General features: G+C 37.2%; 1 protein-coding gene across 1 annotated transcript in view; it reads left to right on the top strand.

The window, feature by feature from the left end:
- Positions 1-22,047, top strand: part of SLC6A5 (solute carrier family 6 member 5) — a 68,707-nt gene extending 46,660 nt beyond the window's left edge. The window contains exons 14-16 of the mRNA XM_007497167.3: positions 10,125-10,225; positions 14,582-14,749; positions 17,075-22,047. Coding sequence (XP_007497229.2) covers positions 10,125-10,225; positions 14,582-14,749; positions 17,075-17,230 — 425 coding nt within the window. The 3' untranslated portion in view covers positions 17,231-22,047. The remainder of the gene's footprint in view (positions 1-10,124; positions 10,226-14,581; positions 14,750-17,074) is intronic.
- Positions 22,048-22,303: the final 256 nt, after the last annotated feature.

The following is a 22,303-nucleotide window of genomic DNA, read 5'->3' as shown; positions in this document are numbered from 1 at the left end:
TTACAGATAAAGGAAACTAGTTTGTAAATCTGACTTATCTTGGATTTTTTGAAGGATATAAGATGAGCTGCCCCTTTGGAAAAATCTTTGGAGAGATCTTCTCAGAGGCAGTGTGGGCCAGTGAAAAGAAAATACTAAGTCTAGAGTCAGAGGACCTAGTTTTGAATTCTACCTCTGATGCCGAGTTCCTCTGTAACTTTGGGCTAACTTCTTGGGATCTTAGTTTCAATAACCATGAAATGATTCCATTAGAGAAGGTCAAGGATATGCTGGAGTCAGCTTGAACTATCTCTAAAGATCCAATTATTAAAATTTGAGTGTGAGCATTTACACCCCAGAAATTGGCAAAAACTGCAAATCATGTCTTGATTTATTGTTTTGTTGATTGTTGAAACTTGAAAAAAAAGATGGAGGAAACGTTAATGCACATGAAACTTCAAAGTTTATCATACATGCATCTTTTTTTTCCCCAGAGAGCTGATTGGTAAACATTTATGAACATTAGATAGTCTTTGAAAATTGTTCTAGCATCAGGTCTAGATCCTCTAGTGATGAGAGCAACATCTCAGAGCTGATGAGATCTATAGTCTGTGGTCACAGGAAGGCTAGGAAGCAGATATGTTGCCTTGGAAGATTTAAGGTTATCCTCAGGAGTAGGTAGTTGGAAGTTCCAATGGGAATGCCATTTTAGGTGGCATTTAATTGGACTGTCTAACACGAACAGCTGCATGGCTGGTATTCTTTGAGATGAGATAAATGGAAGCTTGGAATCTCTACTAACTCTGGCATTTTTATACTAGAAGTGGCATGGAGTCACTCTTCTAGACACCTTGCTCACTATTCAGGGGCTTTTTTGTTTTTGCCTTAGTAACTTGAAATGGAAAACACGAACATGAAAAAAAAAAACAGTCTCCATGAAAAGTAGGAGACATTAGTTGGTTTCCAAGTCATGATGGAAAGCCTGCCCTAGGCTAAGACTCCTGGGAATTTTGGAAATGAAATTTGTTCTCTGGCCAGAGAGTACAATGTAGACCACTTAGAGAGATTGCCTCCTTTGAAAAAAGTGAATATAGAGATTCTGTTGGAATGGAGGCCTGGCATTTGAACAAGTTAGGTTGTGTCTCATATTGATTTTGTCTAAATGAATGAGTGAGTGATAAAGCATTTACTAATCATTTACTATGTACCAAAGGCATACAAACATAACACTGAGACAGTGCCTTCCCTCAAGAAGTTTATATTTTAATAAGAGGAGATAGCATATATGAAGGAGTGATGGCCAGGGAAAAGGATTTTGCTTTGGGCATTTACAGGGATGGTGAATTGGTCCACAGGGCACTTGGCATACCTACACTCTCCAGAAAGAATTATAACAATAGTATGAGTGCCATGCTTAGAAGAGGTAGAAAGTGAGGAAGGCAAGTAACCTGTGTGCATGTCAGGATGGATCATTAAGTGGCTTAAGGTGATGACTGGATGAGCTGTGAAGTGGCTAAGATTGGTCAGATGAAGTACATTAAGTGAATTTGCCCTCACTCACTTGCCAATCAAGTCAGCTCTACCCCAGAAGGAAAGGACCAAAGCTGAGTGGTTCTGTAATGATCCTGAAATTGAAGAAATGTTCAAAATCCTAAGAAAGCATTTTCTGCTTTGAGCAGAGGATGACAAAAGTAACTATAAGACTGAGTTAGCTATAAATTTATGCCTAGATATCAGAATTCCTGGTTCTTTGCCATGGGAATTTATATAGGCTCTCCAGGCTGAAAGGGAATTTCAGAAGTGTTTTCATCCAACACATCATTTCCCAAAGTAACCGGATGGCCAAGTAAAATACTTTACTTGATATTCCAACCCAGTGAAAGGTAACGATCTAATTTACCTCTGTCGATATCTGTATCCTCATTGACAATATTCACAAAAGACACATTTACATAGTTCTCTTTGCTAAAAAAGGGTTATTTAAGAGCTTAAAAGCATCATTAAACAAAAAGCTTTTTCCACTTCAATTTTAAAGAGTGAGAATGTGAGATAGATTTTTGCATATAAAACTGAAAGTAGATTCCCTATGTCCCAAAGGAACACATTTCTCTTTAAAAAAAATTTAAAACCCAAATCTTTTGTCTTAGTATTCATTCTAAGTGTTGGTCTAAATATTCTTTAAGTACTGATTTCAAAGCAGAAGAGCAGAAAGGGTTAAGCAATGGGAGTTAAGTGAATTGCCCAGAGTCACAGCTAGGAAATGTCTGTGATCAGGTTTGAACCTAGGAACTTCTGTCTGTAGACATGGCTTTCAATCTACTGAACTACCTAGTTGCCCCAGAATAACTCTATTTAGAAAGTTTTGGTCCTCGTATCCTGAGTGCTCTGCAATTCTTAGATATCTTTGTAGATCAGTGATTTAATGGGGGTAGGTACTTGCTCTCTTTGAAAAGTTCATAACTATAGAAAGAAATTTTCAAATGACAACTCCCAGGAATAGAATAACTAAATTAAAGATCATAACTCCAATAGGCTACTTCTAGTAGTAGCTACCTATTTGTTTAGATGCACATTTTAGATTGAACTTTAAATACATTGTTAACCCACTGTTAGGAAAGGATTGTTTCTGGATGAAGCTCATAGAATCACAGGATCATAGAGTGAGAGCTAAAATGGATCTCAGAGGACATCTAGCCAAATCCACTCATTTTACAGGTGAGAAAACTGAGTCCCAGAGAAGTTAAGTGACTTATCTAAAGTCAAACATTCAGTAAACACCACGGGTAGGATTTGAACCCAGGTCTTCAAATTATAGATCAGTATTCTTTCTACTGTATCCCACTATAGTTTGGGCTTGTATTTTAAAACTTATCAAGGAGAAATGTCTGAATAGATTGTGATAGATGAATATTAAAGATTGTATTATGATATTAGAAATGACAAATATTGAAAATGTTAAGAAAATGAGGGAAATATATGAAGGAACAAAAAGAGAATAAGAACAATATGTACTGTGATTACACTAAAAACAGTAACAGCCATAAAACTAAGAGAAAAAAGTATACAGGTAAAACAAATCCGAAGGGAACTCAAAAGCAGAGGATGTTTATATTGCCATGCATACATAATTTACCTGTTTTTAAACAAATTATAAACAATGTAGAGTTTGTGGTTTGCACATAATTTAAAAATGTATTTGTTCAATTAAATATTTTTGTTGCTAGTGATAGTTACTAAGTATATGATAAAAATAAGTAATGAAAAATACTTATCAAGCAGAAAAATATTGCATTTTGGCATTCTATTACAATAAGATGAAGCCAAATAAAATTGCCAAGTCAGAAGTCAGGAAAAAAATGAAACGTTAGGAAAGACATTACATCAATAAGTATGATTTGCTTGTTGCATAGTTTTAAAAAATATACTGAGTGACTCAATGAAGCCAAAGGCATCAGGCTGAAGCGAAAACTCTGGATGAGAAGTCAGTTGAGCTAGGTTCTAGTACTGACCTTGCCACACTTCTTATTTACAAGATATCTTGTTCAGGGAAGTCTCTGGGTTTAGGCTTCCTCGTTTGTCGAATGAAAAAACTGGATTAGATAATATTGGAGATCTCTTATTGGAGATTTGTAGTTCCTTAACAGAAGGGATGCCATTTTTACTGATTTTTAACATATTCAGGGATGTGAGAAGCATCTTTGATTTCAGTCACATTGGAGTTTCTGAGCATAGGAACTTCTGCCAATAAGGCAGATCCTGATGCCAAACTCTATGACTTAGGATCTCAGAAGCTCTCTAATTCAACTTTCAAATTTTACAAATGAAGAAACTGATACTCCAAGAGGTCACAAAAGTAGTGGATTTGAATCCAGGCCATCTGACTCCAGAGTCAGTGCTTTCCCTTCTACAAGCATCCTTATGAGATATCTGAGACGAAGGTTAAATGATTTTCCCGGGGACTCCAAATATTAGAGATCAGAGGGATGATTTGGGCATAGGTTTTCTTAGTTCAAAGCTAGCATTCTATCTGCTATATCATGCTATCTCTATTTTTAAAACCCCACAATATACTGAGTGATCAATTCTGTGCTTGGTTTCAATATTGATTTTGGTTCAATATTCCTAAAGGGTCTGGGTCCTTTAGCAACACAGTATAGGGTGGAAAGCCTGGCTCTTTGAATTTGATTCAGGCATTATGCCTTTAAGCACTTTCTAAATTAGCAGAATCACTTTTAAAATTTCTTTGAATTTTACTAGGAGTCAACACACAGACCTTATGGCTAGAAAAATGGGAGATCAGATAAGTGACATGGAGTTTTGTAGAGGAAGAATAGATTGGTTCCACACCAGAGCTGAAATTCTTAATTTAATCTGCACATTTCCCCAGATCACAATGCTTTAAATTGGTGTGATTTATTTTCCACCTCCAACAATTGCTTGTTTTACACCCCCTGGAACATCGACTTCCACATCCTTGTACTTTTCATAATAAGGATGTTGGCACCACACCAGGCAGTGGCTTTTATGATGGAATAAATCTGTCTTCAGCTCTTGTTACTCGTTCTGCTTGCTGAGCTCATCAAGATTTTTAATTAAAAAAAAAGCCCTCTAATCTGGACTTATTTTTTTTTCTCTCCCTGATGTTGCTGGCTTCCCACCCAATGCCTTTATTTATATTTTGGCTCTTTCAACTCTCAAATTTCAGAATAAAACTATGTGTGGCATACAAATCTTCCTTGCTTTGTTTGATGGGGGACAATGGGCAGAGGGCAAAAGGGGTCTTCCATTTATTGTTGGACCAATGAAAAAAGCCTTTGATGAGTACTTCCTAGGAGTCCAGCACTGTGCCAGTTAGTGTAGGGAACAGTGCAGCAGTAGAACCGATAGCCTTCTTGTGGGTCTTCCTATTTCTAGTCTGTTCTCCAATCCATTCTCCATCCAGCCACTAAAGTGATTTTCCTAAATGTAGGTCTTATCATGTAATTCCTCTACTCAATAAACTCCAGTGGCTTCCTATTGCCTCCAGATGCAAATACAAAACTCTTTGTTTCTCATTTAAAACCCTTCATAAACTTCCTACCTTTCTATGCTTCTTTCATAGATTTAATTCAGTGATCCTGGTCTTCTGGATGTTCCGTGAACAAGACACTCAATTTCTCAGCTCTGGGCATTTTCTCAGGCTGTGCCCCAAGCCTAGAACTCGTTTTTTCCTATACTCTGACTACTGAACTCTCTGACTTCTTTTAAGTCCCAGCTAAAATCTCACCTTCTACAGGAAGTCTTTCCTTGTCTCTCTCAATTCTGGTGTCTTCCCTTTGTTAATTTTTTCCTATTTATCCTAAATGTAGCTCACTTCATAGACATTTGTTGCCATGATAATAAGTTCCTTGAAGCTGTTTTTGGCTCCTTTTTGTATTCCCAGCACTCAGCACATAGTTGGTGCTTAATAAATGTTTATTGATTGAGACTTCTCAGAGCATCACTTTTCATTATTCAATGAATGAATAATGAAAAGGGGACCTCCAGCCATCTCATCCAAATGATAGATGACCCCCACCTCCTGACTGTAACACTCAAGCTCTGCTTGAAGACCTCCAAGGAGAGGGGGTACCCTCTCTCTTGAGGCAGGTTATTCCACTTCAGGACAGCAAAGCATGTAATTAGACCTAAAGCAAGCTATTTTTAGTGTATCCACAAAGAAGCACTTGGACAATTTAAAAATAGAATGACTTTAAAGTTTTTCTTAAAGAATCCATGGCCATCCAATGCTAGTCATAAAATCATACAGTGTAAAATAAATTGAAAGCTATTCTTTGATTTCTGCCTATATTCTGTGGTTGCCAAGGGCCAGTTTAGTGATGGGAGCAGTTTTTTCTATTATGAATTAGGCCCATGGTTCACTGGTGTCTTCTTTTGGATCCTGCTGCCTCCACCTTACCTCTTGGTGAGTTTTTAGCTCCTGCCTTTCAGATTTGCTAGTGGGAAAGGAGCCTGGTTTTTTTCTTTCTCATCTTGTTCCTTGGAAACAGCATGCAATTCATTGATTTCTTTTGAAAAAGAGTTTACTACTAATACCTACCTTCAGGGAGGCATACAATAGGATAAAGCAAGAAAGAAGTGGAAAATTCATAAGTATACAGATGCTTTATCAGATAATTCTGATGCTATTGCCTGGAACAACGCTTGTCTTTTCCTACTTCCTCCTCTTTCCACTGGCTTCTTGCCCTCTGTCTACAATTCTAATTCTAGAAAAGTCTTCCCTTGGAATTTCTTTCCCATAGAGCTAACATTCTATGTCTTCTCTTCTTGATTGTCTCTAATGAATGTCTCCATTTGCTTACTACCCACTCTCTTCTTGAACTCTTGTATTTTTTCTCCCTTCTCCACTGGCACTGCTCCCTCAAAGGTCAGCAATCACTCCATAGTTGCCAGACTAACAGACTTTTTTTCTTCCCATGATCTCTTTACATCCTTTGATACTGAAGAAAATTTGCTTCAGCTTTAGAAATACCCACTCCTCCTCCTACTTTTATAGCTGCTTCTTTTTCTGTTTCTTCCATTGGCTCCTTCCCTTCTTCCTAGCCCTCAAATATGGGTGCTCCCCAAAGGTCTGTCTTTGGTCCTTGCCTCTTTTCATATTCTCTCAATCGGAAATCTCTCCACTCCTGTTTCAAATAATGCTCCTATTGTCAGTAATTCTCAAATCTTTTTTTCTAGTCCTGACCCTCTGAGTTCCAGATAAACTCCAATAATCTGGGGGATATCTCTATTCATGTGTCCAACAGGCACCTCAAATTCAGCATTTCTAAAATTGAGTTTATTATCTTTCTCTCAAAGTCTGTTCATCTTTCTGACTTTATTGCTTTTTGTCATTGGCATTCCCAGCAACTCACTTCACCATACTTGGAACCTTGGGCTTCTCTTTAACTCCTCTCTCCCTTATCCTTCATACCTTTATATCTAGTCAATGGCCAGAACTTGTAGTTTTCATCTCTCAAGCATCTCACATCTGTCCCCTTCTTTATTACTACTGCAACCACCCTAGGAAAAGCTCCCACCTGGCATAATAGTTTACTTTCAGGTCTTCCTATCTCCATTCTCTTTCTCCCTTCAATTCAATTTAACCAGTATCCCACATACTGGTGTCAGAATAATCTTTTTTTTCATGCATCCATCTATTCATATCATTCCTCTGGTAAAAAAAAAAGCACCTTCAACAGCACTTTATTGCCTAATGAGCAAAGTACAAATTACTTTTTCCTGACACTCAAGGCTCTCTATTAACCTACCACTGACTTACTATTCCATCATTAATTTTTATTGTTCCCTTCCGTGCATGCAAAACTCTGCCCTTTCCTTATAGAGTAATTCAATGAATGAATAAGCAAGTTTTAAGCAGCTACTCTATGCCAGCCTTGGCCATACTAATGCAAAAGAGAGCCTAATCTTGCCTTCAAGGAGCTTGCATTCTGATGGGGTATATAATACAGAGAGGGGCACGATGGCCAGTGAAGAAAGTTTTTTCAGGGCCACATGGAAGGCAATTGACACAGCTTTTAAGATAATAATTATTTGATTGCCATTATTAGAGCAAAAACAAGAAAGGAATTGAAGATCCCGCCTCTCCAACCTATGGCAGACACATTCACCAGCTATGTCCCTGCCTCCTTGGTCCTATAAGGAATACTCTAGAACTTAGAGATAGATAACAAGAGATGATTAGACCTCTCAGACTATGCCTAGTTATAACTGCAGGTGCTGCTGTTTTACTAGACTTTTGTATTAAGCTTCCCTTGCTTCAGGAAAGATCATAGTTACAGCAGGTTGACTCCTGTAGGATTTTAACAATATGGGTTCTATCCATGAAATGTGAGTGAATTGGTAAATTGGAGATGCTTTTTCTTGTAAGAGTTACCAGGATAATTAACAAATGAAGGAATGACTGACTCTGTACTTCTAGGAATAGATACTTTTGGGGGAATTAGGCAATTTTTTACATGATATAAAGACAAGGATGCTGGAAATCCTCCTTTTAATCAAAAATCTCTCATTGGCTTCTCAGCCAAAGCTAATCATTTCAATAGAACTGAAAGGCTGTAGGGAGAAGGACACTGCTTTGAGTCCAGAGATACTGGATGGGAATTCTGCCTCTGGTTCTTACTTGTGGTGACACCATTGGCTAATAGTCCCTTTGCTTCTCTGAATCTCAATGTCCTCATCTGTAAAATGGAGTTTAATAATGCCTGAAGCACATACCTCACAGGGTTATTGTGGGGTTGTAGGTAAAACGATCTGCCCACTTTAAAGGGCTGGGAAACATTAGCAGTTACTGTATTGTTTCTGATAGGGCAATTCTGATAAATACATGAGCAGTGACTAATTTATCTAATTAATTTGTTGCCATCCATCTCCATGTTCCAGAGAGTAGGTCCCTCAGGCAATAAGATACAGGGATAATGCCAATAAGGATATCTAACATTTATACCACCTTAAAGTTTGTAAAACTTTACATATATTATCCCTCTCAATCCTACAACCACCCATATGAGGTAGGTGGTGTTATTATCTCTGTTTTTAAAGATAAGGAAACTATGGCTAAAAGGCTAAGTGATTTGTCTAGGATCTCACAGTTAGTAAGTGCCTAAGGAAGAATTTGAACTCAAGTCAAGTCTTCCCGAGTCCCAGTCCAACAGTTTATCCATGAGATTTGATGGAAGGGGAGGACTATATTGAGGAAGAAGTCAAGAAGTGGTGTAGACATTGTAGGGTGGGGTGCTTCACTGAAGTACCCTTGATCATCAATGGGAAGCATGAAGAACTTAGACAGGGATGGGGATTTCCACATCCCTTGTTGAAGTGGAGCTAGAGAATGTTAAAAAGGAAAATTAAGGATAAACATTCTCTTCTTCTCAATTTTAGAAAGCCTCAGGGGATCTAGAAAACTCAGATGGGATAACCATTACTGGAAACCTGGGCATAGGCAAAGGTCTAGAGAGGACAGTTAGGAAAGAAGATGAAATTATAAAGTGCCTGCTATGTTCCTGGCACTTGTGCTAAGTACTTTACAAATATCATCTCATTTGATCCTTGCAATAACCTTGGGAGGTAAATGTCATTATTAATCTAATTTATACCTGAAGAAACTAATCTTAAGTGACTTTCCCAGGGTCATGCAGGTAAGAGTCTGACACTGGATTTGAACTCAGGTCTTCCTGAATCCAGGTTCTAGTGTTCTTTATCACTAGAATTCAAATGTAGGTCCCATGACATGTTCTGCTGTGCCATCCTTTCTTCTCCTTTAACCTATCAATTAGATTTGAGTCTGTGACCAGAATGACAATAAACCTCACTGCACCAAGAAGGGAAGCCAACAAGGACCCAGTGATTTTACAGTGGATGATGGCTTGTTTCTGACAGTTCTACAGCTAGCTCCACAAATATGCTAAGCAAAAATGTATCTTTGATGTAGAACTATAAAAGTTTCATCAGTTTGACTAATGGAGAGGGCAGAAAACCACAGTAAGTAGGGTGAATTTTGAACTATGTCTGTGAGGCTACTGTGTCCAGGGGACGAGCATTTTATAGGTTTTGCTCAATGAGTGGTATGGAGATATAAAGAATTTTTAAAAGAGGATTTGGAATCTGTAGGTCTCAGCTACTTACTTGCTTCTTGGGAGAACTTGGGCAAACCATTTCCTCTTTCTGAGACTCATTTTGATTTATAAAATGAAGGCACTGGATTAGATGACCTTTACTCTCCTTTCCAGCTCCAAGTTTCTGATCCTATGAACTTATGAGGCTGTCAAGGACAACAAGATAAGCATAGTTGCATGTCTGAGCCAACCATAGATGGCTTAATGTGGTTCAAGTGGTACTTGTGACCAGAAGAGCTTTTAGGTGTCACCGGAGGATAAAATCCTTGAACCACACTGCTGTAGGTACTTGATAATTATGTAAATTTTCAATTAGTCATTTTCTTCGGGACAGTGAGATTCATGCATCAGATGGTCTCCTGCACAAGTGGGATGACCTTTGTATCAGACAGGTGCCATCCTGGGCCAAAGAGTTTTAGTTTTTCTCTGAGATAAAGCCCAGTATTCCTACATTGCCAGCTGCCCTGACTGTATGTGCTCATCTGTTTGCAGGTCTGCAAAGATTTTGTGAAGATATAGAAATGATGATTGGATTCCAGCCAAACATTTTCTGGAAAGTCTGCTGGGCATTTGTAACACCTACCATTCTTACAGTAAGGATTCCAACTTTGCAGTGGGCAGTCCAACTCATGAATTAGATTTTTCTGGATAAATTTGATTTGTTTATATTTTTATCTTCTATTTTTTTGAAAGATGAAAGATCTTTAATTCCAAGGGAAACAATGAAAAGAAGATCAATGAACAAGGAATAGTATTTCCAGACTTCAAACTATGTTACAAAGCAGCAATTATCCATAACTTCTGATATTAGTTAAAAAATTGAGAGAGATAAATTAAAAAGAACGGACAAGTGATAACAAAACCAGAGGCACTCAAATACCAAGTGTTTGATAAAGTGGAAAACATTATTTAGAAAAATGATTAAAAAATTTTTTTTCTCTCCTAAAAAACAGAGCATGGTGGCTTTGGGTGATTAATCTAAAAGATGAGAGCATTTTGTATACTTGTCCTGGTAACTATATGCATACTTACCGAATGAGTCATTCTCCTTTCATTATACAAAAGGCTGTTTGCTGTGTTCCTTAAAGGACTCCAAAATAGAGACAAGCCCCTGGTTTCACGATGTGTTCTCTCTCCCTCTCCCTGATCTCTAGGACAGTAGTGGTTCAGTGGAAAGAGAACTGGCTCTGCAGTTAAAAAGCCTGGGTTAAAATCCCATCGCCAATATTACCTACTTGTGCATCTTTGCCAGGTCATTTAATCTCCCCAGTCCCAGGCTTCCTCTTCTGAAGTCCCTGTCAGCTCTAAATTCATCTCTGCATCTCAATAAATGAACCCCTGTTTTTAATGCTCTCTGGAAAGTCGTGGTTGCTCCCCGACTCCAATTTCCCAGCAGGTGGCGCTAGAAGCCAGACTAAGAATGATCACCCAGCCAAAGATTGAGTACAAGACTTTGAAAGCTATTGGACTGGGGAAAGACAATCGTGAAGGAAATCTGCATTTTCTTTTGCTGTCATGGAGAATATAATCAGACCATTTCAAAGTCTTTTTGAGAGGCTGAAACAAGGAGAAGGAAAAAAAAACCCCTACGAGATGGATTTGTCTCAGTCTAGATAGAATGTGATTAGTATGGTTTTGGTGGGCATCTTCCACCTCCCCTGGCCCCAGGATTTTTGCTTGAAGGGTTTAGGTGTGAGATTTTAAAGGGTATGAGATATGTTTGCTTTCTTTTAAAACCAGAACCAATCTACGATATAGAGGTCTGAATGACCTCTCTATTTGATGGGAAGGAAATGCCTCTATTGCCTGCCATGGGCAGAAATGGCTCTGGCTCTCCATCTCCCAACTTTTTAATTTTTCTTTTTTTGACTCACTAAGCTTTATTGACAGAGTGAGAACTTGCCCCTCAGTTGCTGCCAATGGTGGTTTTTTTTTATTGGCTTAAATAAAAATTGGAATCCTTATGGGATTCTGTCTGACTGCTTTCACTCTTTTGCCCTAGGGGAATAGTGGAGACATTTGAGCTGGAGAGATGCTTGTTGGATTCTGAGGAAGTGTAGTATATACATTTACATGTGCCATATCAGTCTCTGGGATGGAAGTAAATTATAGATCCCTATCTCTTTGATGAGAAGCACAGAGCCAAAGGCATATTTGATTAATCTATCATCTCTAAAGCATGCTTTCCATTCCCATACAGAGATAGTACAGTAAAGAGGATTGTTCTGCTTCCCAGCCAGACTGACACTGGGGGCAATTATATCCCTGACTTCTACCCTCAGGGTCCCTTTTAGGTGCAACTGAATTTAGGTTGTTGATTTATTTTTATTACTCCTGTTTCAGATATAGACAGTTGAAATAAAAGCACTACTACATTGCTTCTTCTTCTTTTTTTGCATTTTCTTTTTTCTTTTCCCTTATTCTCATAAGAGATTTTAGAATTGTGGCATTAGAAGATTCCTTTAGCCTGTGCATAGCTACTGAAATTTAGCTTTTGCTTTTGTTTCCTTATCCCCACCCACTTTTTACATACTATGAACAATAGTTCTATTTTCACCTGATTTTGTAGTTCTTTTTGGTGGCATTTAAAAGCAAAATGAACTCAATAATAGGCTCAGATGAAGACTTTGAGCCACCTCCTACCCCACCTCTCATTTAGCGTTGACATAAATCTTTGGCTCTGCTGAGTTAAAGATACTGAGATTCCCCCCTTAACTCTCCATTTCTTCCCCAAGAGAATCTACCATTGTTCAGGCATTAGCTAATAATGACAGATTGCTCTCCTTTAAAGGGAAACCCTTTTTTTTTGGACTGTTTTTTCTTCTTGTGGTCCTAGCCTACAGAACAGAATAATAAGGGGAGCTGGGTTCTAGCCTCAACCTCTCTAAGGACTTTATGTATTTCTTGTATAAGTAACACATCAGCCACTTGGCCCTTTGTTAAAGGAATAACCTGCTATAATTCACCCTTGAAAGAAATGAGGAGGACAATGAGGGAATTTGTTTTGCTTAATGATGAAAAATTGTTAACAAGAGTTTTGTTTTTATTTTTCATCGAGGGTAGCTTGTGGGAAAGAGATAAAATTAAATTTATTTTAAAAAAGAAAAGAAAAGCAGGTGTAATTCCAAAAAGAACATAAAAAGAAACAAAGAAAGAAATGATGAAAGCAAAGGAAAAACCAAACCATCTCCTTTCAGTGAGATTTAAACTCTGAGGACTCTGACCTCAAATGGTGCCACGATTTGGAAACAATTTCTGAAGGTGTAAGTAAATACAAAAATGTCTTTACCAATGGGCCATTTTCTGGGAAGCAAATTCAGACTTGGCCGGTGCTGAGTGAATCTGACTCAATCACTTAGCACCACATTGTCACTGGATGGCCAATGGGTAAGATTTTATTGAAAAATAAATCCTGAGAAAAGGATTTAGCATGAGGAATAAGCTTAAATTGATTAGTGTGATGTGATATTTGTGGAACTAGATACAGAAGCAAAAAGACCCCATCAGACATTGTATGTTTTTGAGTTCTACTTCAAATCTGGGGTTGGCAGTGAGCTAGAAAAGGCTAATATTATGGCTTAAATGACTTTGCAACCCAAGAAATAAAATTGATCACTTTTATACATGCCTCCTTGGATTTATAGGGCTATAAATATTCTCCATGCAATTACTGTATACGTAGTCAGATCACGTTACTGAATTATGCACAAACATAAGCAGATGTATTGCTATTTATATAGTAAATGAAATGGAGCAACTTAACATAATTACATTAGGCCATAGTGCCAATAGAGTGTGTAATAAAGCTTATAACTCTAGGGGCAAATGTTTAAAAGGAACTTTGAGGAGAGCTCTTTCTTGGTAGGAGCATTAAAAATAGTTCTTTACAGGCCAAAGTAGTTTAGAATTTCTGTGTTGAAGTCTTATTATGTAGAAATGACTGTTTGGACTACTAGGTTGTGCCTCCCAGTAATGATAATGAGAATAGAAAAACATAAATGATGATAAAGATGATATATAGATTCTTTTTTTAAAAATTCATTAAAATTTTTTAATTAATTAATTTAGAATATTTTTTCCATGATTACATGAATCATGTTTTTTTCTTCCCTCCTTTCACCCTCCTCCTGTAGCCAGTGAGCAATCCCACTGGGTTTTATGTGTGTCATTGTATATAGATGTCTTACACATGTATGTGCCTTTATGTTTTTCAAAGCACTTTCATAAGCCATATTTATTACAATTATTTTCCACACCCTCTTTGAACATGTATTCATTTCAGAGGAGTAGGAAGACCAATCATGGCACCAAGCTTCTCTGTACTACTGTTCTTAAAGATATAATACAGCCTTTGGGAAATGACTCTGAGGGCAGGATACACTTGTTTAAATTTCCTTATTCCCATTTTCATCAGTAAATAGAATTATTGATGTTATTTCCTGATCATATCTTTAGAAGATCTCTTGCTGCACTTCTGAGGGGGATCATTATTATTATTACTTACCATTATTCCTGAAAAGTAATTAGGGGAGCAATTATTCCTGTTTTACATAGGAGAGATCTGAGACATATGGAAGGACTCAATTAGTGAAGGAGAGATCCAGATTTACAAATCCAAGCTCCTGGTTTATTCTGTGACCCACCAAGTTGCCTCCACCCAACTGTAAAGGCAGAGAACTACACTAACAGGCTTTTTGGCCCCTGCTTATTGAAAGAACCACAGATGAATTAGTCTTTAGGGCTGTACTCATGCCAAATCATTTCCCTAGGATCATTCTAGGTCTAAATTTGGAAGGAGCTGTTTGTTTGAAATGAGTAGTTTGGGCTGGGCAAATCAAAAGGAAGGTCAGCTTAATTCATTTATGTGTGGAATGACATACTCAAAGTCATTATTTATGAATCTACATTAACCATATGTTGTTTTTTTTTCCTCTTCCCCTACTTCCCAGTTTATTCTTTGCTTCAGTTTTTATCAGTGGGAGCCCATGACCTATGGCTCTTACCGTTACCCCAATTGGTCGATGGTGCTTGGATGGTTGATGCTGGCCTGCTCAGTTATTTGGATCCCCATTATGTTTGTGATAAAAATGCATCTTGCTCCAGGCAAATTTATCGAGGTAATTCTATGGATTTCTATTCCCCTGCCATCCCCTCCCAAGGGAAAGTCAGGAAAATCTATGCAGGAAAAAAAAAAAGATTCAGTAAACTTATTCAAGAGGTAGACCTGGTGATTAAGTGATTACAATTGCCACCGTTTTCTATTAAATCCATTTTTATTATGTATTATTCTACTAATGGAGGTTTTCAGCCAATCCAAATGCAGAGCTATTATTATGCTATTCCTCAACCTGGTGACAGCTCTGTTGAATAAATGATCAGAGCTTCTGCTCCTTTCCCTGGAGTTTCCTTCTTCTCTTTCTTCATCCGCATTTTAAATCCCAGTATTTAGTTTTTAACTACACATCAAATTCCTTTTTTTCTCACTAGTTTTCCCTCTCTACCCCAGCCTTCTCCCTGAACTCTCCCATCATTTCTGATGTTAGAAATACATTAATATAATTAGTTTGCAATGGTTCTCTCTTCTTGCTGCCTGTTGTTTGACTAAAGTTAACAATGATGAGATTGGCACTATCCTTGTTGGAAAGTGATGAGGGTCACTGGTCAATAAATTGACATGGGATGTATTCCATGTAGTGGCTCTTGAGCATTGTTTGGATCCATGAATCATTTTGGTTAGGCAGATGAGCCTACAAACCATCTACCTTCAGACTTAGTGATAATTTATATCTCCGAGCTTTGATTTCCTCATTTATAAAATGAGAGGACTGGAGGGGACTAGACTCCAACTCAAAAGTTTTAAGATGTTATGATTCAGCAGCACATATTCACCTTTATCAGTGAAAAAAACACCTCTTCAGAATGAATAAGAAAAATTGTGCTGTTTTCTATAAGCCACTAGTAAGGTAAAATTTAGATTTAATCACTGTCAGAATAAAATTTATTCATATTGCATTATGCTAGTCAGACAAAAACCTGGCTGCCACCTAGAAGACCTTTGAGGATGGCCACTGTCCTTGGAGCCCAAGGAAGAATATGGGCTACTAGAGGGCAGGGAAGTGACTGGCAATGAGTAGCTTTCATTCTTGGAGTCCTTGCCCTTTCAGCCAACTAGAACTAGGAATAAAGAAATCCCTTTGGATCTGGTATACAAGAAGTAGAACAAGTTAATGTTAATCACAGGACAATATTAGAAAATGCACAAAAGACCAGGGGAATGGAAGTTGAAATTCATTAATTTAAAATGATCTTCCTAGAATGTGATTGTTATCCTTGGTAGATATAGGAGGGAGAATTGTTCTAAGTTAGTAACCCAGTTTTCATCAATAGAAATGTTTCACCTCCTGTTTTGAGATCACTGTTACCTAATGAAATCTAGTGACTGTGCAATTTTGTTCCAGTGGATCACCTTAACACATTGCTCTGAAACCCTGCTCAATTTGAATAAACACAGTATTAGTCATAGGTATTTCCATCTTAGCCTGCAATGTCCTAACCTGATGAGTAGGCTATATACATTTATTACAGTTGATTTGGGATATAAAGGTTGCAAACTGATAATTAAAGTGGAAATTAAAGTAACTGATAGAGGAGCCGGATTCATTTTAATAGGTAATAAACATATAATTGCTCCCTCTACATAGTCAGAGATATATTTTCTTTCTTTTTTTAATACAAAATTCTCCAATCAAATTAAGTTTTCAATAAAGATTTTGGTGATAGAGTTAGAATAATTCCCATTATTTTTAGCTTGACTTCAGGAACCCACATTTTTGAGCCAAAGAGAAGAATTTTTTTATGAGATAATTAACATCTTTGCTCACTCTTGACAATATATCTTTTGGGCTTAGATTAGGGTTTTTATTTGGTCATTTATATACTTTTGGGAAATATGCTAAAGAAAATATTCTTATTTTGATGCCACCACTACACACTGTGGAAGCTCCAGAGCTGAAGTAATTGAGCATTTGTCCTCTGAAGAACATGTTGGGTGATTGGGAAAATTTTTACAAATTTTCTTCCTTTGGAGGAAAAAAATCTAATTAAAATCTGTGGTCTTTATCCTTTATTAATCTTGCAAATTTGTGTGCAAAACAAACCCTAAGTAGCACTGCATGATAGTATTGCTTGCAGAGCGATGTAAATAATTTCAAATAAACCAAAGCAAATCTCCTCCTTAACTTTTCTGGCCCAGTTAATTACTGGTCCTGATCTTGAGGAACAACTTCTTGCTGTAGGAGATTTCTCTTTCCCAGGGAGAGTCACAAACTAGGTGGGTTTAATAGTAAAAGCCTTTCTGTGTCTGTTTAAATGATGGGAGAAGAGTATTAGGCTCCTGGATCTATGGCCTGTGACCAATGTATCTTTCTTTGGTTCTCTTGCAGAGGCTCAAGTTGGTTTGTTCTCCACAGCCAGACTGGGGACCATTTTTAGCCCGGCACCGTGGAGAGCGCTATAAGAACATGATCGACCCATTGGGAACTTCCTCCCTGGGACTGAAGCTGCCAGTGAAGGATTTTGAACTGGGAACTCAATGCTAGTCTTATGGCAGCAACAACCCAGCCTTGATTTTGATTTTTTTTCTTATTTCCCTCCCATATCCTTATTTTGCTCCCTACTTACCACATTTCCCTACACTTTTGTGCATGAGAGAGAGTTAGAAAAGTAGGGCTTTTTTGTCGCATGCTATAGTGAAGAGCTAGACAGACCACTTGAAGCAGTGTTGACTTTGAGTTAGTGGTGTCTTATATATTGGGTTTTTCCCTTGTGTAGCATGCGGTTGTTCACCTTTTGGGAGTGGATTGGAAAAGTGATTTCCACCAGTCATTAGGGCCACAAGGAGGAATGGTTTGGTCACTGCAAGTTTCCTTTTAGTGGCCTAAGTAGAGTTGAAGCAGAGTGGTAAGGTGTTGTGACCTCAACCATGAGGCCACCAATAATTTGGAAGGTATTAGCATGGAGAGTCGAATGAATGATTTCAGTGAGGTTTTTTTCCCCCCAAAGAATTAGCGTACAGACAAAATGTATTTAGAGGGAATTGAAATGGCAATGATCAGAAAGTATGTTCTGCATGGGGCCAGGTGAATATATCTGGCAACCACTGAGTTGGTTGATTTCATGAGTTTTCATGAATAATTTGAATTTTGTCTCTTTTATTTAGACCAAAGGTCTCATAGACTGCACCCCCTAATTTTTCATTCTCTATGTAGAACTTGAAAAATGAATTCTATTCCTTCCACTTAAGTCTTTCTTTCTAAAGCCACATCTGTGGCTTTTTGGGTAATTTTTCTTTCTTTCTTCAATCCCTTCTCAAGAAGCCATCATATAATTTGTGCCTGATTTTGTAATCTCCTGGTAGATCTGTGTTCTAGTTTCAACATAACATTTAGCTGTGTGGTTCAATGTAGTACTCTCTTATTTCTTCTCTTCTAAATGCTTTTCTATAAGCTGTAGAAATATTGTTCTCTTTCGACCTCTGGGAAAATAAGACTTACCCCAACTCTGTCTATATATTTTATATATATATAGGACATAAACTCCTAAAGACAGACTGATAACTTCTTAATTTTTACTCTCAACTTTTTTCACTCACAGTAACTGCCAACTGTGGTCATAAAGATATAGAGAAATGGAGAGTTTAGTAGAAGGCAATCATGCTGTCCCTGGACTGGTAGAACATTTCTAGGTCACTGCGTTTACAGAATTTTCTGATAAATACAGCTTAGGTAAGTAGTGATCAAGCCAATTAAGACTCTAGCTTTTAAGAATACATTTAGCCAATCCAATTTTAAGAATTCCCCATTTATAGCACTTATTGTAATTGCATTATAATGAGAGAGAAAAATATGTCTACCAAGATGAGCAAAACTGTAACCTTTATTATCTTCTTATATCCTATACATACATAGACGAGCTTTTTAAAAGAATGATCTGTGTTCATGTAGTATGTACCAGTAGTGCTGTCCCTATAAATATCTTATGAAATAATGTAGAAATGGTGATTTTAGAGTAGTGTAGTTTGAAGTGTTTTTTTTTTTGGCCCATGATAATAGCATCAAATCTAAAATTATTCCTTCCGAGGGACTATTTCAGTCATTTTTTATTTGTCTCTGTGTCTTCACATTACAGGGTCTCAGGTAAATATTTAGTTAAACACATGTCTATCGATGTGATGCTTTCATTCCTTTAAACAACAAACCCCCAAACTAGACCTTAATGTCACATTTTCCAAAAGAACCTATTTCTTTTGTATGAAATACTGACTCATTTTGCTGAACTTTCTCTTTTCTAGGGCAAATAGTGTTGCCATTTGCTGACATGGGTGTGGAACTTTAAAATCTGCCTAAGCAGTGTGTGAAAAATGAAATGAAAATAGTTTGGGAGATTTGTTCCCCTTCCCCCCCATAGTCTGCAAGGTCCCTTCCACCCCTACTTTATGGTAGAGTTTGTTGTCAATCACAGAGGTTGAATAATGCTCTTTGTACAGAGACTTTACCAAAATTAGCACTCACAACTTAGCCTTACAGAGCTATGCTGTTGATTCACCTATGCCAGTGGGTTTCATAGGGGCATGGTGTGCTCACTTTCTGGAAAAAGCCATATTGATAAGAAGCTATCACTGGTTGGGCAGAGCAATTTGATCAATGGGTATAGAGAATGGGCCCTACCAAATGGCTGTAGTGGTTAACTGTGGTAGGGGAGGGCAGGTGGGAGAATCTATTTGGTGTTAGAATGAATTACCTTTCCAAATCAGAGAAGCCTTTCCTTTTTGATGGTCAGAGAAAAGACCACAAATTAATTAACACCATGTAGCAGATGATGATGATGATTCTTTCTTCTCTCTGTTTCTGTCTCTCTCTGTCTTTGTCTTTTCTCTTTCTATTCTATCTCCATCTATTTTCTGGTTTTTTTTTCTATCTCTCTCTGTTCTTGGTTCTTTTTCTGTCTTTTCTTCCCTCACCTCTCTCTTCCTCTTTATGACTAAAATTTTAATTTTATTTTAGAAGTCAAGTAATCTCTTCTAATGATTTTTTGGTGATCAAAAGAGAAAAAGTCTTTCTAATGTTGCCAGATTTGTTTTATCCAAACTATAAGTTAACCTAATTGCTGGTTAAACTTTTTTAAAGCTGGATAGTGTTAAAAACTATGCAGTTGGAAGTAACTGCCTTACTATTAATTAGAATTTATCTACTCAAGAAGATAAAACACAGGTATCTATTCTTTGGCCATCTGTTGTTTTTTTTGCTATTTTGAAATCTTGGGTGAAAATTGTTTAAAGAGACAAGTGCCAGGGGGAGAGATTCCCAACTTTTCTTGAGGGATGCAAATCTGAAGATTTCTAATTTTAAAATTTAATTTCTTTCATTTTGACATTCATTTCCAACTTTCAGACTTTTGTGTTCAGAGATGTTAAATAAGACAGTTCTCTTTCCAGGCACTGCAGTCCCGTGAATCTTGAGCACGTGGTCAGTAGTATATCAACAATTATGTACACAGCTCTGACAGATATTTCTATGGTATTAAAATGCTTGCACCCAACTCAAGGAAGAAATACATGTGAATTAAAAAAATAACATTATTACCATAAACTGCATGTGGGGCCTCCACTACCTGATGATTCCCCATTTGTTTAAAGAACATTGGAAAAACTGTTCATTTATTGTTGTGCAAAAGAGCTTAGTAATTTTCCATTGGTGAAATTCTTTTGATAACACCAACAGATGCCAGAAACCCATCCCAAAACAAAAAGCCATATGTGAAAAACCAGTGACCCTGTAAGGTCCTCCAAGGAAAATAATTGTATATTTCTTAATGTATTGATGTTGTGGCTTTCTATGCAGATATTAACCTTGCAAGTTAGTAGCTTTCAATCTGTTCAGAATTGTGTTTGCCACATTCTTATGTACTCAAAAGTGGTAAAATTCTGGGACCAGTTAAGATGTCCTGCTTTTTGTTTTGTGCATGAAAACTACACTCAATGCAAAATCCTGGATGGTCTTAACTAGTTTGAGGTCTTCCAAGTATTTTTAATATGCAAGAAATGTATCCAACTTGTGTTTCAGCAAGACACAACAGCACTTTATGCTTCAAAAAGAAGGGTTGAACAAAATGACTCTTAATTGAACCAGACTTGGGCTGTCCTTATATCAGTGTTTCATTTGAGTTGAACTAACCTTGAATTAGGTTCTACTTCATGGATCATCTACAGTTGCCTCAGTGCTCAGTGTCCCCTTCTATCTATCTGCCAGTTAGCTTGACTTGTCCATGCCAAAGGTCAGGATTTTCTTTATGCTCCATTTCATTGTTCACTGATCATCTTCCCTTTCCTGGAGACTTGTAGAATCCTATTGCTTTGAATGAACATGGATAGCAAGATCATCCTGGTGTATTTGCTGAGGGGGATTTGACCTCCTGTTACTCCCTTTTTCAGGGCTTATGTTTTGGCAGCGTAATGCTAAAAACAAAGTTTGAGGGCACTTTAAAGAGTAAATTGTCCAGCAATGACAAATAGGATGAGCCATGTAGGAAGGGATTTCTCCACTTGCCCAATCATAGTTTGTGTGGGGAGTTTCCTGCTTGGAAGAAACAGATTTGTAAATTGGGCTTTGATTCCTAATTTTTGCAAAGAGAATATCCGGTGCTCATGAAATATTGGAACTTTTGTCCTGAGATTTGGCTCTCAAGGTCCACAGAAGGATCATGCTATCTCATGGTCCCTTTCTTTGCCATCTCAAAGCTGCCTGCAACCAAAGAAAGAGTGCATTTTTTGATCTGGGGTTTAACTTGTCACCGGAGAGCAAGCAGAAGCTTATGACTTCAATAGTTTGATTTTCCTGCCATGTTTTCAATACATCTTCAGGTTACCATTTGCCTTATAGGTGTATTTCATCATTAAGATAAGAATTAGTGTTGAACTAGAGTCTGTTGTCTCATGCATATTGTCTTGTGTCCTTTGTGTATTTTTTGGCACTTTATTACAGACCTATTATCGAATAGGTTAATTGGCAATTACGTTCTTACGTAATGTCATGAATACAGGCATTCCTTATGGAAATAATTGCCTGTGAATAAAGATATGCTCCCTAATCAGGTCGTTATATTTTTTCATTAGCTATACATGGAGAAAATATATTATGTTATAAATGATACATCATATATATCTTATATAGTGCATATTATATACATTCATTTAAAAAGTCATTATTCTTGAGGCCCTACCTCAAATTTTGTATTTATGTGTACAAATGCAATTTATTGTATTATATATTTGCCTATTATATAATAATGTTATAAATTAGAATTTATCCTATAATGTATGAGTTCTAAAAACACTAAATAAATGTCAGTGGTTAAAACATGATGGCTACTGTGTTGTGTTTGCTGGAAACCCATCACCCAATATCATTCTTACTAAAATAATGGCCTTTGGGTGTCTGCAGGATTGATCCATTTTATTGTTGGAAATCCCAAGTAGCCAGGGAAAACTATTCCCCTGAGGAAAGGAAATATCAGCCTACTGTAGAAACTAATATCAATTAAACAGTTATAGTCCTAACCATCAGAATGTTTTGTTGCTTGCTAAATTATTAATTACCCCCTCAGAGCAATGTGTG

Source organism: Monodelphis domestica, chromosome 6, assembly GCF_027887165.1.
Source record: "Monodelphis domestica isolate mMonDom1 chromosome 6, mMonDom1.pri, whole genome shotgun sequence".
Taxonomy (NCBI): Eukaryota; Metazoa; Chordata; class Mammalia; order Didelphimorphia; family Didelphidae; genus Monodelphis; species Monodelphis domestica.
The sequence above is the reverse complement of the archived record's forward strand: the minus strand, read 5'-3'. Positions and strand labels throughout refer to the sequence as shown.